Here is a 17,919-nt window from a genome sequence, read left to right as displayed (position 1 = left end):
AGACAGACTCTGTGTCCTACTTATCTTCTATAAATCCTTTCACAGAGTTAGGATCAGTTACAAACTTCAGTACCAAGAAGCATCTTGTGGTATGTGCCTCTTTCTGCTAGCTAAGTAGTGCTCATTACAGCTTATTTTCCCGCATTTTCAATGCGTTCCTTTCTACACTTCTGGGAGCCGAAAAAGCCTAGCGTCAGGTAACACTCCGAGATCAAAAATCAAAAAGGGAACTTTTCAGTACGATGTAAGGAAGAATTTAATTTAAAACTGTGAAATTCCATTTTGTGTATCATCACAAGTCGCTTTCCAAGTTTTTGCTTGTTTCAGGAGGGGGCAGGGGGGGGGGAGTGCGTTAAGCTCCGACTCATTAGAAACGACGGTATCAAATCAGTTTTATCTTCGGAACAAGCAGGAAATTAAATTAAGCAACGAACCATTTATTACTTTTAACATCCAAACAGAGTTGTACTTACAATGCCCAAACGCTGGCTGTTCTGGCAAATGCCCAATTCTAACTGGGAAAAAAGTGAAAATGTTCCCGAAAAAAACCCTGGGATAGGGGGGTTGGTAAGCGGGCTTAAAATTGACTAACCCATTATTTGCAGTATAATCACGATTTCTAGAGCCTCCAGGGGTAACGATAATCGCTATGAAAAATCTGGAGGCTCGAGAAATCGGTGGTAAAATGAAAGAGAAGCGCAATCCAAGGGATTCGAAATTTAGTTTGAAAAAAGGGATTTTCGAGAAGCGGAGGGTATGAAAAATCGAGATTATAGTGTACTTTACAATCCCAAGGCTGCCATCTTGAAGAAAATTATATTGTGATTTAGTATGCTTTTGTCAGCTGTTTTGACAACACTTAATATTTGCTTAATAGTGCGCATTCTTCAAGGCCTGTTAAACTTGTATTACAACACTCCGTTCTCGAAATATTTAACAATTATCCTGCAAAATCGCGCGGAATATCGCCTGATACTTAGCCGACGAGGCCGTAGGCCGAGTTGGCTAAAATCAGACGATTTCCGCAAGATTGAGCAGGATAATTGTTTTATTATTCAACAAATTGTCAAAGAAACACATTTTGCAGATACAAAAAATGTAATTATGCGCGCTCTACAAGACTTCGGACGAATCGTCGCAACCTACATATATTTAACAATATCCTGCGATCGCGCGGAATATCGCCTGATACTTAGCCGACGAGGCCGTAGGCCGAGTTGGCTAAAATCAGATGATATTCCGCAGATTGAGCAGGATAATTTTTTATTATTCAACAAATTGTCAACGAAACACATTTCGTAGTTTGAAAAACTGTAATTATGCAACGCTTTAAAATTTCGGACGAATTTTCGCAACCTACATATATCGCAGGATATCTTTTGTACGGATGACAGATAACGTTAACATTTTGACCATATATGGGCAGCGCGCGCATCTGTTGAATAATAATGTATAATATATGTAAGTTTTCAAATTTCTGGAATAAGGTAATCGTTGACGACTACTCCTCGTCTGCCAGTTACAAAAAGAATTGAACATTATTTACTTCTGGATAACGAAAACTAGATTCTAAATTAATTTTAAGTTAGCACAGCAAGAGAGAAAGTGTTTTTTGTGTGTGCTTTAATAATTCATTGCTCCAAAGTAAACGTGTATTGAAAAATAACACAGTCAACGTTAGGAGACGGTCGACTTCTTTTGCCTAACTTTTCTCGTTATCTTCGCGTATGCACGATTTGGATGATTCGTTATCAAGACTTGCATTGGAGACATCAGTTCTACGTAAGTTTGGAATGGTGCTTTGTCAAGAGTGATGTACAGTAGAATTCCGCGATTTCTCGAGTCCTAAGTTTCTCGAAATCCAATTTCTCAAGTTAATTAGATTTTGTCCCCCTTAGATAGCACTTTTCTGTAATTTTTCTCACGATTTCTCGTAGAACTTCCCGATTTCTCGAAATAATTTTTGCACCGTCTGTAGGATAAAAAAAAACGACATACTACTTCGTTCTATATCTCTTTAACTAAGCAAGAATGGGCTTTAGACTCGCCTTTAGGCACGCTTAAAGTACAAATGAACATTTCTTTGAGAAGTTGAGATTTTCGAGAAACTGAGGGTACGAAAATTCTGGATTCTACTGTAATTTAAGTATAAATAAATCAAACATTCCACCGATTCTAGAATGCTTCATTGCCACTTGATCGAACAGCGTTTTAATGCACTTATTTGTGCAGCCACTATAACGACTTTCATCTTCCATTCCCAATTTTCGTTGACCACTATGGCTTGAGAACAATCTGACTGGCAATAAATTTCTGGAATCGTCCCTTCGTATATATGTTTCAATCACAAGTGCGACAAGAAAGTTTGGAATCTATGCTACGCGCTATTACAATGAGAACACAGAGACGGTGAACACATTCATTACACTTTGAAAAAGGACGTAAAGGAAAAAGCTAACAAATTATTCACGAGAAATAACCTGCTGGCTCCATCTCTGTCCATTTGTTTATATTTCTTGCAGTTTGAGCTATTATTCGCTGGTTTTCTGCAGCCATTTTTATAGACAAGATAAAGGAAAGTGTTCACATTTTTCTGGTTCACACTGTAAATATAACGACATTTTCCAGTCTGTTCCAAGTCCACTCTAGACATAGTAATACTCCTACTTCATATTTTCTCACTGTAAATAATAAAATATATAATAGGTTTAGAGCAAGAAATTATATGAATGTAGGTAAGACCCACACGATGAAATTCCCACGCACTCTATACTTTAAATTGAAAAAGGTGACCAATTCAGGGTACTCAACGGGTGATGCTTTGAATTTGTCTTCTAAACCTCGGGAGCAAAGTTGATGTCGGCACAAAGGGCTATTCAGTTCCTATTTGAAAGTAACAACCGGTGACATCTGGCGCCGCACTGTAGGGCACTATCAACTGCAGATTGCTTTCACCCTACTCTATTATAACAAAAAAATGCAATCATACGGAATAAAACGCGAAAAAAACTGTAGTGGAATGAAAAACATTTAACCTGGTGGAGTGGTCTGCCACTGCGGAAAAACATAAAATAATTTCCTAAAATATTATACAGAGAATCACAATTTTCAGGGGGAAAATGAAAAAAGGGGAGGGAGAAAAAGGGGGGGGGGGGGGGGAGATTAAAGAAAATAATAACGGGAGGTTCGAAAACTGAAGTTCGAAAAATCTGGATTCTATGTAATTGTCATACATAGTTAATTGCTCGAAAGACAGCGACTGGGAATTTTTGGTACATATAGTTACAACGCAGAAAAACATTTGAAACCGAACAATGCACGTAAATATAAACCTGTGACGAACAGACAAAGGGCCTGGAGCTCACACTTGAGAGATAAGTCATCAAGTTTTAGAGACTGTAAGTTTGTATGCACTCGCCTTGTCTTATATATTGCTTTCTTCATAGAGTAAAAGTTCAGCATGTTGTCTTTCAAGCCTATCGCAGTTTTCTCGAGTTTTCTCTTCACATTGTTCCCATTCCTTGGCTTGAGTCAACATTTAGGTATGCAGGACAGGAAATTTTACAAACTGTCAAACAAGTCCTTGGTTGGAAAAGTTACAACAACGAGGAAAGTAAAGGATTACTTTGATTGCTCCTTCCTTTGCTTGGAACATGGCCCGTTGGCTTGCCTGTCTTTTAACTTTGGTAACACTGAAGAAGACGGTTATTATACTTGTGAACTAAGCAATGCAGAAAGAGCTCTGGAGCCTCTTAGTTTTCAAGAACGGCTGAGCTATGATTACTACGGCACGACTACTGAAGTAAGTTGCAATATTGGTGGTATTCATAAAATGGTAAATTCATACTTCTAATCATGCAATGTTGTCCAGTGGCATACCGTAAACTAGAAATGGCTTCATTTATCATTAGACACACGATCCTCCAGGCGAGTGAGCATACAAACAATTTTCAAGTCATCAGTAGGATTGGCCTCCTATGCGGTCGTTTTAGAGGCGATCGTGTTTCACTTTTCCCCACAAAAGCCTGCTCAACCGAGACAAACATTCCTTAGCCATTATTTTACTCGCCAGGCAACCTACTTACCACTATTGAAAGGAAGGAAGAAACAGAAATAACACTCATCGTCATCATCATCATCATCATCATCCTCATCATCATCATCATCGTCGTCGTCGTCGTCATCATCATCATCATCATCATCATCATCATCATCATCATCATTTAATTTACTTAATATTTTTCTAACAATTTCAATATGTTTTTATTTCAGGCTCTTTTCCGCCTTCTGCCATGTGCCAGTAGTCCGTGTAATTATGGAGGAACTTGTATTCCTGGTCCGCGGTTGGGTGAATTTTCCTGTCAATGTGGTATCGATGGTACAGTCTTGCCATTCATCGACGATATGTGCAATGTTGGTAAGTATATTTATTTTTGGGGGGTAACAAAAGATCACTACTGGCTTCTACGTTTCAGTCTTTTGTCGGAATTATTGAATCTAGTACCCAAATAGTTTCTATATTTTTAGCCACTTTAAGCAAACCGAGCTCAACCGATCATTAAGAACTGCTTGTCACAGGAAACGGTTTAACTTAGCAGTTTAGTTATTTATTAAGATATATTGAGTTAAACAGTTATCATTTGGGGAACAAAAATACGAAAGATTCTTAACATTTACAGCAAACAGCGAGGTTTTACACCTCCCTATAATACGTAGGGAAAAAGAAAACTACTGGAGTCTCATTTTTATGATGTTTTCTCACACGTGATAAAAGCAATACGCGTCAATTGATTGGTTTACATCGGTTTGCAAAACGAAAATTTACTTTGCGGCTTTTCAGTGAGTAAATCTAAGTACGTACATAATAAGAAAAAGTTTGGTACTGCAACACACCTGAGCGCGATCACGAATATTACTCCTTTACTACGTGAACTCCACTGGTTACCAGTGCGCTTTCGCATAGATTTTAAGATTCTTCTTATTACATTCAAGATACTTCATGGTGTAGCGCCTAGCTATCCTAAGGACCTAGTCTCTGTCTTACCGGCCTCACATTATCGACTACGCCGTAACAATAATGGTATATTGTTAGAAAGACCTCGGCTGAAAACGAAAAAGACTTTGGGAGATCGCGCGTTTTTGATAGCTGCCCCATTCTTATGGAACAGTCTTCCTCTGCCAATAAGACAGGAAACATCCATCGAGTCTTTTAAACGTTCTGTCAAAACATATTTATTTAGAAAGGCTTTTAGTTAGATTTGTTATTCATTTGATTTAATATTGTGATTCTTAAAGTTTACTTTTTACTACCTTTCACTATTACTCTGGAAATTCTAATATGTAAATATTGTAATTTTTAGTTCATTTTTATTGTGTAACTTTTTTAATTTAGTTTAATAATAATTATTGTAATGCGCTTTTGAATATTTTTATAGAAAAAGCGCAATATAAGTTTTAAATATTATTATTATTATTGTTATTATTATTATTATTATTATTATTATTATTATTATTATTATTATTATTATTATTATTATTATTATTATTATTATGTGAAGACAGTTTAGCACATCACCGAGAGCGTTCCTCGATATCAAATAACAAATCATAGCGCCCGAGCTTAGGGCTTTCCACAAGTTACTCGGCAATTTTTTGGCAACTTTTCATGTTTCGAGCAACTTTTTCCCCTTCCTTTTTTCCTCTCGAGCAACTTGTTGCAATTTGAGCAAATTCCAGACTGAAGATATCCGAAGATTATCCGAGCGTTGTTCAAAGGCAATACGAACGTTTCCGAAGATTTACGAAGTTTGCGGAAGATTTTCGAGGAACATCTGAAGACATTTCGACTTTCGGCTCATTCTGCAGTAAAACATTACAAAACTCGTCAGCAAACATGACGTCATCGATATCTTAACGATTTTGCTATTTAACAATTTTTTCCCCTTAATATGTTATTTAGATACTTCTTTTGCTGTAAAAATGCATAACCCTGCTTAGGGAACTTTTATTATCAGAAGCAACGTTTTTGGATTTTTGGAGCACTTTTTAAGAAACTTTTTGAGAAATTACGGGCAACTTTTTGGGAAATCTCGAGCAACTTGTGGAAAGCCCTACCCGAGCTACCTCGGTTATCGACCTGACATGTGTCAGCATGTCTCTAGATTCATAGAGTACCGAGCGTAGTTCAACCAAAGGGAAAAGATGGCAAGCATACTAACCTTATTTGTACATGGAAAACGTCAGCTGCTTCAGATCGGCAACCACTGATAAGCAACTCCCTCTACCTTCACAACAAAGCACTAACTGTCTTGTTCCGAGTGTGCCTTGTACCGGCCGATAATCAGATTTCTAGACAGATGTCTGGACAGCAGATCAATCTGGACAACACCAGAACAAGCTAGAATAATCAGCCTCGTCGGAACACGTTAACCAACTGCACATTAAACATTGTGATAACATAGTAAACATTACTCCCGAAGAACCCTGCTTCATTTTACTTCGAAAGAAGGGAGGAGGGGGGAGAAATACTCCTAGTCGCTCCATTCTACTGAAACCGGGATATATAAGCTCTGGCCTGATGGGCCACTAGACTCGAACACAGAATTTACCTTAATATACATGTAAGCGACCACAACATATCCATTAATATTGTTGACTATATTTTGTAAAAGAAAAACTGAAACACGATTTTTGTCGACCATTTTTGTCGGGCATGGAACAATGGCTGATATCCAATGGCTGCTATGCCAATAAAAACTCCTAAATTACATTCTCCATTGCTCTAGTTTTAAAAATTATCATTCTTAGAGGATCTGCTGGAAAACGGATTTTATTTGAAAAGACAATGTAACCTCTTTTGTTTTGTTTTGTTTTGTTTTGTTTTCTTTTTTTCTTTTGCAGACTTTTCGGGTCTGGGAAAAGGCACTCCTGTTCAAGGTGTATTTAATGCTCGGGGGAATAAAATATATGACCTCAACTATTATGACGCTCAACGTCTTTGTGAAATATTCCAAGCAACATTGGCCACCTACAACCAGCTGTATGCAGCCTGGGAGGCTGGTCTACAACAGTGCTCGTATGTAACCTTTTTTACTTCGTTCTCTTTCTTGTAGTCTGCAATCGAATCGTTGATCACAGAGGGTCGAATATGATGTATACAAAAATATCACGAAAATAAACGTCTTAAAGGGCTCAGGGCGGCAAAAAAACACGACACAAGACACATTCAGCATTTCATCTTAACTTTTATCGAATCATTTAGAGTAAACTTTATATTTTGTAGTAAATCGAAGCCGACGTAATGTTTCTCTCTATATATCTTCTATATGCGCCATTGATTTCAACATAACCTTATGTCAACAATTATTAACCACGAACACATAGGGTGGTCTGCCTGTGCATATACAAATATATTGGCCTTTTTGCATGACCTGCGGTCTCGTGGCACATCATAAACCATAATATATAGATTTAGGCAAGCCTAGAAGCGGAGCTCCCCAGTTATTTCCCCTTAATAATTTTAAGACTGTTTTTTATTCATGTAATTTTCTTTATATATGATATGTATCCCTTTTCACCATGAACAACAGCACCAAATAAGAGTTAAAAAAATCGATCAATCAAAAATATCATTAGTAGTCTATGCATAACCTTGGTTCTAAAGATACACTCGCAACTCTCAAAGTTAAACAAGAACAAAGAAAGGGTTGCTCTAGAACATATCCATACCCCCATCATAACTGGTATGTTACAGCTGTACATACATTTATACCATGCCATAGAAAATACAGCCAATCAGAATACAGGAAAGCCGTTGTATATTCGACGGTATTCAACCCAACCTTCCCATCGTGCGCTGCGATTGTATTCTCGACGAAATTTAGTAAGCGTATTTTCTATGGCATGGTATAAAATAATTATACAACACTTTCTCGTGGTATACTATGGAATATCCCACTTGTCAAATACAAGTGACTCGTGGGATATTCCATAGTATACCACTCGAAAGCGTTGCATAACTAGTATGTAGCATACAACTGGAAAGTTTTGCATAGCTTTCCCCCTTCCCCAAATGGGGGCCCTATACGATGGAATGGTAACAATGACACTCTTATTATTGCCTAACACCAAAAATAACAGCTTCCTGCTAGCAAACTGGAGTAAAAGGTACTGGCAAGCAAAATATTGACATTCTGTCATTCTGCCAAATATGGTACCCAAAACGATAACACCTTTTTCCTTTATATGGGTCTCTTTGCCCTTTGCTTAATTACATGTAAACTTAGCAAAAATTCTGGAGAGGCATAAATACTGTTTGTTAGTTCTAAACTCAGATATAGATTGCTTGGCAAAAATTTTACCCTGCCATTTTACCATTTTACCATGCATTAAGAGATTGATGAAATGTGTATCTCATTATCATAATTATTGTTCTTTGCAGTGTGGGCACTGGGAATTAAATGTTTAGGTAGCAGGATGATTTTTTATGTACATGCTTGTACCTTATCTGGCTTTATTTCATTAACTTTAAAATTACACCTGTCTTTATAAATAAATTGTATTCTACACACAGGACATTTGTACATGCAATGAAGAATATAATATAATAATCTGATTGTTCATTTATCTCTTTCTGTGTCTGCAACTCTGTGCAAATTCTGCTACTCATGTTAACCCTGAAAAAGGCAAAAAAACATAAGATTTGTTGATGATCATTGGCATCAAATGAATGTTTATAATTTTAAATTAGCTTAAATTGTCCAGAACACTCTGCAGATGCATAAAAAAGAGATATACTATTTTTCCAATTTTTGCCCGGGCCAGGGACTGTGTTGGGTGATAAGTTCAGAACCAAAAAATCCTTTGACCTAATGAAGGCATAAATAGTGCTATCAATAAGACCTGGAACATGAATGAGCTTTGGTGGGTGTTTTGGGGTCAATCACTGGCTAAAATTCATGATTTCCCTATTAAATGAGGTGTCTTAAGACTCTTTTATTATATGGCTACAATAGTACGCGCGCTCTGATTGGCTGCTGAGCGGGCATTATTTTCTTGTAATGACCGGGCATTATGAAAAATTTTCTCGGCTCGGCGGTTTTTACATGGTTTTTTGAGTTGTGAGTAAAAGCTACTAGCGCAATTGCAAGAACGACAAAAAATACCGACAAAATGTAACTATCTTTTCAACAACTGAAAGAAAAATATTAGCATTCCGATACTTCTTTAGTATGAGCGACGAAGAGAGCCACAGAGAGCGAGAGCGAGTTTCACCTCGGTGTTTTTTAAATATATCAGTTTAGAATAGCGCTAAAAGGCCATATAATAAATAACTTATTAACCTCGTCCGTTCGGTCATTACAGGGCAATCTCAGACCTCGGTCTGAGATTCCCCTGTAATGACCTCACTCTCGGTTAATAAGTAGTATATATTGCTCTCTGACAGGTGCTGTTGAAAGCACTGTGATTAATTCCACAAAAGCTTACATATTCTTTCTTTTCTTAGCGATGTACCGGTAGCTAAGAAAACACTGCGCTGGCTCATCAACAAGCCCAACTGGCTTTTCTGGCCTTAACAGCTCTAAAAGTTTATCAACTTTTTGTTTTCATGTGAAATTTCAGCTGAGTTAAAATTCTATTTCTTTATTCGCCTAGTACCACAACAAGACAATTTATGTTAAGTTAGGGCTTAAGCTTACATGTAGATATTATGGTTAGCTGTTAATAAAAAAAAAATTACAAGTATTCCAGTAATATGTCGGGTCAGGTAGCAGATCTTGTTGGGTTTTTTGCCCTCCTACCCCTCCCCCACCCCCTCTTTTCTTGAACAATGAAAACATTACATTTTGTATGTATATTTACATGTGCTGTTTCATGTAAATTGTGTATATTAAATTCCTCAATAGGAACCACGATTTTGAGGAGACATAAACTTACCAAGCAGTTAAAACACTTATCATATTTCAAACCCCAAAATTTTACACTTAAAAAACAAGTTTCATGCACTAATGTAGATTCACATAAACTAAACTCTGTCACAGAGCATTTAAAGAAATAAAGGTATAAACTGACACTAATGTAATGCTTACCTTTATCATCACATTAACTGCACCCCTTGAATTCCTGTTTTCCCTCGCTAAAAACAAAATGTACACAAATCAAAAACTCATAAAAGGTATGGAAATCCTAATATAGCAAAATTTAGAAATGCAACAGATTTGCTTATTATAGGAAATTAACGCGTCATGAAATTAACGCGAATTTCAAACATTCGCGTTAATTTAAGTCGCGTTAATTTTTGTTAACGGTAATTTCCGCACCGTTAATTAAGTGGAGCATTAATTTCCATGACGTTAATTTCCATTATTTTGGCCCCAATTTCTCCTTTCAGTCCAGACGTTCTTAACTCCAAGGAAAAAGCATTATTTTATCTGCCACTATCATTGATACTGCAAAGAACGCTTAAAGTGGAAAAAGCACCATGAACATTGTTTTCGTTTAAAATTATACGCCTACAAGTGTTGAAATAAATTTGTTCCTGTTGTGTACTACGTCGCGTTAATTTCCTTCATTTTGAAATGTTACCCCATCTGTCGCGTTAATTTCCTTTATTGGGAAGTAATTTTTCCTTCAATTCGCGTTAATTTAAGTCGCGTTAATTTCAAATACCTTAATTAACACAAGCGTTAATTTCCTATAATAAGGTATATGAAATTAATGATAAACTCAAACTGCTTCATACAACCTCCATAAATACCGGTCACTCAACTAACCTAGTAAACCTTGATGTACATTTGAATGTACATGTATTTTAAATTTGCTTTAAATGATATTTTCCTCATTGCAGACAGGCACATTTTAAACTTTTTTTTTATTTCAGGATCGAAAACTAACCTGCTACTCTTGTAGAAAAAATAATTCAGGCAAAAGTATCTGATAGTCACTGCTTTAGGCTGGAAAATTTTGAAAGGATTAAAACATTGTACCAGTCACAACCGTCAAGATAGCAATGCTAATAGCCACAATTCCCCTCTGGTTGTCCGGGGCAAGTGGATTTTCCTGTCAAGCAATTAATTTTTCATGCCTGCTTGCATAATGGGTAAAGGCCCAGGCATGTCATGATTATCTGACTACAAGTTAATTATACAGTCACAAGTTTGCTAATTAATACAGTGTCACATGCACTGTCCTAGGCCAGCAAAATTTGAGAGCTGCTTATCATATATTATAACTGATCAATTTGGTTGTTATAACATAAAAAAGTTCATGATCTTACACATAACAAATTAGAATCTGTGGTTTTTTCTTTATTGTAATTTATAAGAATCCAGGCATAGTCAATCGATAGAAATCGATATCTCAAATCTGTCTCGATACAATCGATATCTATTGATATCAATCACAAGTTGATAATCGGTAATTGATAACAATAGAACTCGCAAAAAAAAAAAAATCGATAGCAATCGACAGTAATCAATAACAATCACTAATCCCAAGGAGCCCCTGGAGGTGTAAATGTATAATTTATTTGTTTTAAGGTGATTCCCTAGTATTGCATTGCGCGTCCTTACTGCGCAGAATTTTACGCCTAATTAGCATGCGCACATAAACAAAATGGCGGCTTTTTTCTATGCGGCTTGGCTCGCGCGAGATAGAAATCATCATTTTCTCGTAAACGAGTTCGGTGACCTATCATTTTTTTCTCTTAGTTCGAAAGTAGCGATCAAGTTCTTTCTATAAAATGAATATAGATCAATTTCTATGGCAGAATAATACATTATCACCGAAAAGGTGCACTTTCAGCAGTACTCGCAAAGGAAATATAAGGAATTACCGGTATATGGTAAATACAAGGTCTTCCTGCTCCTAAACGAATACGGTGACCTCCCTTTTAATTCAAAATTTAACTTCCCTTAAGGTAAACAACCAACTGGCAAAGTTTAGTTGGAAATCTATGAGCAGTTCTATTTCTAGGGAATTACCTTAAAGATATTAGATGGCGTTAGTATTAAGTAAAACAATACAAAGATTGTTATTGATTGCTACGGATTGTTATAGATTATCGGTTTATCGATTGTCTACGCCTGGAAAAATGTGAATAAAATTATCAATTTATTCCCAGAACGGCTGTTATCAGATTATAAATACAAAACTTTCACAAAACATTTTCACTAAAATAAGGAAAACTTAGCAAAGTTCTCAGTAAAAAATAGCATAGGTCATTGAGAAAACTATATTTCGCTAAGGCTGTCAGCTAGCAATGTCCCCTACTGTGTCTGACTCGAACACATTCTTACAAATTTGCAAATACACATGTAAATTTTGATCTTGTACTGTAGTGTAACTGGAAATTTGCTCTTTCCAACGTTTTAAAGTGCTGTGTTCCTCCTACTTCGGTGAATTAATTACAGGATAAACAAATTTATCGCAGTGGAAGCTGTCTGCTTTGAATACAACTCGTGTTTAAGACAAAACGAATTTCAATAAGGTAAAAGGAACATCAATAATAAGCTTAGCTTACCTTGTTTTCGTAACGGGATATAATCTTTGACCGTCTTTGCTTTAAACTCAGCAAGTAGCTTGGAAGATTTACGATAATCTATTAAAAACCACCACACCAGCTCTAATTAATGGCCCTGTTTATTAAAATAATTAACAAACATTTCTGTCTTATCTAATGGCCCATCACATATTATTAGCCTCTTCCATTTATTCACTGTTAGTGACACTTTCTACTTGGTGACGCTTTTCTACTTGGGGATTTTATTGGAATACTAGTAAACTTTTAGTTGATTTATGTTCCATTGAGCGCAACAAACCAAAAAGCCCTGTCCATTGGCCCATGACATAAAGCCATGACACCATCACTTAAAAATTTATGATAGTATTTCTTACTGAACATGTTAAGTACAGTAAGAATTTGTAAGTGTTTCATTTTATGGGCTACAAATTTATTTTTTAAGCCTTGATAAGAATTAAGTAAAGTTATAGCAACATTGCCGTATTAAACTACGATTTTCAGATGCACATTCAACACTGATTGTAAATAACAAAAGTCAATGTATTAGAGTTTGCATACACAGCTGCATGGTATGAATTTGCTCACAAAAATTCCAGCTTTCAGTAAAGGAATTAAGCAATGAGATGAGTAAAGCTGTTTATTTACTCTGATTAAGGACGGTGCCTCCTATTGTTACTGCGCACTTGTTCTGCGCATCACACAATGCATCGATCACACTGGGCGCGCGCGCTTTTGATTAATTTGCTCGCTCAAAATGACGAATTCAACTACGCGACCAAGCGCGCGACTAAAAAGCAAGAAAGATTTCTCTGCGACGAAATCCAGTTTATGGACGTATACTAAGCCAGGAATAGCGGAAACAGCGGAAGAGCAACATATCAGTAACCATTGACCGCTAACCACTGAAAATAGCTCACATTAACAGTTGAAAACAAATCGCTAAGCGCTAAAACGTAGTGCACGCGCGAGATGCAAATGTTTAACTCGCTAGGGAGGGGATAGGAAAAATGTAACAGATCCCAAAAGCGATTTCATAGAGCTTGAAAACAACTCGTATAACTTTTAAAAACGCGTGGTGACCCCTACTTTTTATTTTATAAAATGGAAGTGGCAAGTCTAAAGAGCACATGTTTATTTTTTCACTGAGTGAAAAAAAATTTAGGCCGATTTTCTGGCCGTGCAAGTGAGAGCTGTTAGAGTCAAAAATAGCTCAAACGCAATTATTTTGTTAATAAAAAGGTGAATCACGCAGTTCCGAAGGAATCATTTGTTTGTTATTTTAAAGATTTCTATATTTAATGTTGATTTTGTTCATGTAATACCAATTTCAACTGGAATTTGCAAGGAAATGTTATTTAATTTTACTTTTTTAAAAAAATGTCACGTCAGCACTTTTTTCCAGTTTTCAAACCAAATTATCTCAAAAATTTGCGTGGCTACCCCCAAATTTCTTTTTGAATTTTAATAGCCCTTGGTAACATCTACATTTCTTGCATAGTCATCGGCCGGGCAAAAAATACCTTGTTATTAGTAAGCACCGTCCTTAAATGAACAGTCATTTTACCTCCATCATGAATATCAATAAACTGCATGTACTGAATCTATTTCACTCGGAGTAAACAAAATCTCAGGCGCTTCTTGTACGTAAACTGCCATCACTTTCATTTTCATCTCGAAATTCCAGCAGCTGCTCTCCCAGCACTGTAAAACAAATAATCACATCACAAACATTAAAAAATGGTAATTTTCTTCGAAATGTGTTGATATTCTTTGTGAATTCAGTCGTCCCTCAATGGCCCAATAAATATTTGTTTACAAATCAAATTCTCCTATTTCAGTAAAACTGAATTTTAAGGAATAGTATCTTTCAACAGTAGCCATGTCACAAGCAAATACTTAGTGGCGAAACCAGGGAATAACATAAGCTTTAAGCAAGTAAAATGTGCCGTAAATATAAGCTTACTTTGGATATCAAGTGAGACAAAAGGTAGAGATAATAACAAAAACATTGCAGTCTTGTACTCACCTTCACCAGTACACTGCTCGTTTTGTCTCCGTTCCTTTGTTCTCGGGAACAGTGGATTAATGGACGAAAAAAAGTGGCCGGGTATTCTGAAGTTGCTCCCAACCAAGAACAAAATACAGCTTGTTTTCGCTTGTCTCAGCTTGTCCGAATCGTACGAAAATATTTAGCCGAGCCGACAGTCTGCGGAGCATAAATGCGTACTTCCATTTTCTCACTTCCCCCTTCATGTGAATCTACAGCAAATGACCATGGAAATGTCTTTGCGCCCGCGATTCAATGGCGAAAATTTCTCGGTCAGCGGTCAACTTTAAAAAAACAGTTAACCTCGATGTGGTCAACATTTGAGCCCGCGATATGGTCATGTGATACTGGTCAGCGGAATCCTTGTTTTGACAGCTGTCAATTGACCATAACAAAGACGTTCAATCATGTCAAATATCAAAGATAAAGATAAAAGCAGTCGTTGGGGAATAATAATAGGACATTCTCCTCCCCCGGTCGGGTTGCCTTGTGACACCCCTCCCCCTCCCTGAGAATCTGTTGGCGCGCGCGGAGAGCGTACGCAACCAAATTTTTCTGGCTTCATGGTTTGACAAAAATCATTACCCGCATTACCCATGGTGCTCCGCTGGCGCGCTTCGCGCGCTGCGAGCTCCGCTATTAAATGACGTTTAAGTTGAATTCTGAATTCGTCTGGAGGCAGTCATAGAAAAAGGTTTTTCTTTTTTCACTTCACTATAGGCCACCAGAATTCAACCGCCTTTATTTTTACTTAATTATGTTTCTAGCCAAGTTAAGTCAAGGTTAATAACTCAGCATCCAGAGATTAAGACTACAAAGCAAACATGATCAAGGAATTAACAACTTCACATAATTTGAAGCAAAAATGACTTAAAAATAAAAACAGTTTCAGCTTAACATCACTTTTTTCGGCTACACACATGTAAGCAGCCACATTACATTTTCCATTGCTCCAATTTTAATATTTATCATTTTTAGAGGATCTGTTGGAAAATGGACTTAATTTAAAAACAAATTTTATCTTTTCATAATCTATCTCGATCTAATTAATGTCAGGAGTTTGAGTAGCGAGATTTTTTATTTTATTTGCTACTGCTTTCCTTTTTAGTTCTTTGTAGACTTTTCGAACGTGAAGTTAACCACTACTGTTCAAAGTGTATTTCAAGCTCAAGTGAATCAAAAACAAGATCTCAACTAATATGACCGATAATTTATATTGTTTCGCTTTATTAGCCCATATTTTAAATAAACATTTGGTCACATAGAAGGCCCAAATTTGAAGTTTTTGGGCACTCGCCTCCTCACCGCATGTCCGCCATTTTTTACTTGTTTAGTCTGATCATAGTTAGAAGGCATTACTAACTATGGTCTGATCATGATTGAATCTACCTCATAAGGTAGTTTCAATCATGATCAGACTAATCATGTTTCAGTCCTGATTCGCACAATGCACTGCCTGATGTGAACACTTTTCACAACGAAACATGTTTCATTCGTGATGAGACTAATCATTTTTCGGCCTAGTGTGAACATAGCTTTAAGTCAGCCAGGATTATTAATTTAGCAAACAAAAATTAAAATCAAGCTGTCAAAGGTAAAGGAAATAACACCCAAACTGATAACGACACTTTTTCACAACAAGTGTAGGCTTCAGAGTGTCTTTACTTTAACAAACATTTTGTCTTCAATGGCGCCATTGTATTTTAATTTCCCTGGGTTATTATAACGCAAAGGCGTTAATGGTTGCATATATCTGATTACATTAGACATTATCTACTGGAAAATCGACCATGCATGTGTGATAAGCAAGTCTTGATCATCCTCGGGCGCGTGCAATGCCTAGCCAGTCAGAAGGTTTGAAATGTTACAGCCGCGACTGATTGTTTCTCAATGCAACTTATTCTATTTCTTGTTCATGCTTCTTTGGTCACCGAGCACATTTTATTTAGGCTTTATAATTGTTATGTTTTCCTTATTTTAATTAATGAATTTTCTGCAAATAGTGTGCGATGGTGAAAAATATTTAACAATTATTCGCCGAAGGCGAAGTGATTATTGTTGAACAATCCCCGAGACGAAGTCGAGGGGATTATTCAACAATAATCACTGAGCCTAAGGCGAATAATTGTTTTAGTATAATTTTTAGAGGTGATCATCAAGAACAAGAAAACAAGAAAACAGCAAACACAAGTGTTCGCTTGCATACGGTGTAAACCAGTTTAATTCATCGATTACAATCAGAATTTATTTAGTTAAAGCAATAAAACGGAACAAAACAAACACTATGAGAAAGATAGATGTCCGGTACCTTTGTATGATTGTTGATGACTTCTAAGCGAATGTGGGAATCCTCTCGAAAATGAGTAGCTCCGGTGAGAAGAGAACTCAAAAAGACTTATTATTTTTTTTCAAGAGGGCACGGTAACGAATCCTGCAATCTGATTGGTTATTAGCGCGGGCAAGATTCTCCTATATCTGCCCACGGGCCACGGTAACGCTTTCGTGAGTTTCATTTCGCGGCGAGACGAACGAACCCATGACAGTTTTGCTCTCCAAAATGATTTAAATCGATGTAGTTGCTCACCAACCGTTGTAAATTTGAAAGGGAAAATTAGCAGTGGAATTTAAGGCCTTGAAGTTCTCCAAAAGGCGAGTATTTATTCTCTTTAGTGACAAAATGAAGTTATAGTTTTATGGCCGTGGTTTGCCGATCGTTGCATGTTTGTGCATTCGCACTGATTTTCACGCCATTGCGGTTAACTGCAAGTCGCCGGTTTACAGACTCGATTTATCCTTTCAAACACCTTGCTTCTCTGCTACTTTTCTCCAAAACCGAATACTGCTTATCGCCATTCAAGAAAATGAGATGCTTTATTAAAAAACAGTCAAATTAATTCTCGCAATATTGTGCCGTCACTGTGCAGGCGACCAACTGACTACACATTTCAGCTTCATTCAGTTTCACTTTCGCAAACTTTTTGTCAAAACAGAATACTGTGGGAATCAACACAGAGGTTTTTGACTAGTTAAATACAAATGTAAATAGCTAAGTGCTTTCCAGTCCGAAAAGTAAGTTTAATTAACTAAAGAACTCACAAGCCGAAATGGAGTTAAAAGTGTTTCGCAACTCGCTGATTGCTCTGTTCTACATTGTGCTTTTCTATTATTTCAGATGCTTTTTTTCTTTTTTTTTTTTTCCAGATGAAATTTTCCTTGAGTACTGTTCATTTTAGTGAATTTATTTTGTTTGGCAGTAAGCTCTTATAGCAAACAGATCATTATTTACTCTTGCCGTAGCTCATTTATGGCGATCGACTCAACATTGGATGCGCGCGTATATAAATACAAACAC

The 17,919-nt window shown here is 36.7% G+C and overlaps 1 protein-coding gene and 1 long non-coding RNA gene across 2 annotated transcripts; one reads left to right on the top strand and one right to left on the bottom strand.

Annotated features, from left to right (window-relative positions):
- The first annotated feature begins 1,686 nt into the window (after window positions 1–1,686).
- LOC144654126 (uncharacterized) lies at window positions 1,687–7,112 on the top strand. The gene is made up of 4 exons (XM_078514224.1): window positions 1,687–1,782; window positions 3,447–3,802; window positions 4,273–4,417; window positions 6,901–7,112. Exons 2-4 carry the CDS (start codon window positions 3,461–3,463, stop codon window positions 7,110–7,112), a joined length of 699 nt encoding a protein of 232 aa, XP_078370350.1. The 5' UTR covers window positions 1,687–1,782; window positions 3,447–3,460.
- A 351-nt stretch (window positions 7,113–7,463) lies between these two features.
- Window positions 7,464–14,163, bottom strand: LOC144654494 (uncharacterized). The gene is made up of 5 exons (XR_013570916.1): window positions 14,085–14,163; window positions 12,521–12,598; window positions 10,089–10,135; window positions 8,020–8,675; window positions 7,464–7,753 (listed from the first exon to the last, which is right to left on the bottom strand). It is a non-coding gene; the product is annotated as an uncharacterized LOC144654494 (long non-coding RNA).
- Window positions 14,164–17,919: the final 3,756 nt, after the last annotated feature.

Source organism: Oculina patagonica, chromosome 5, assembly GCF_052425735.1.
Source record: "Oculina patagonica isolate OP01 chromosome 5, crgOcupat, whole genome shotgun sequence".
NCBI lineage: Eukaryota > Metazoa > Cnidaria > Anthozoa > Scleractinia > Oculinidae > Oculina > Oculina patagonica.
This window is presented reverse-complemented; position numbering and strand designations above follow the sequence as displayed.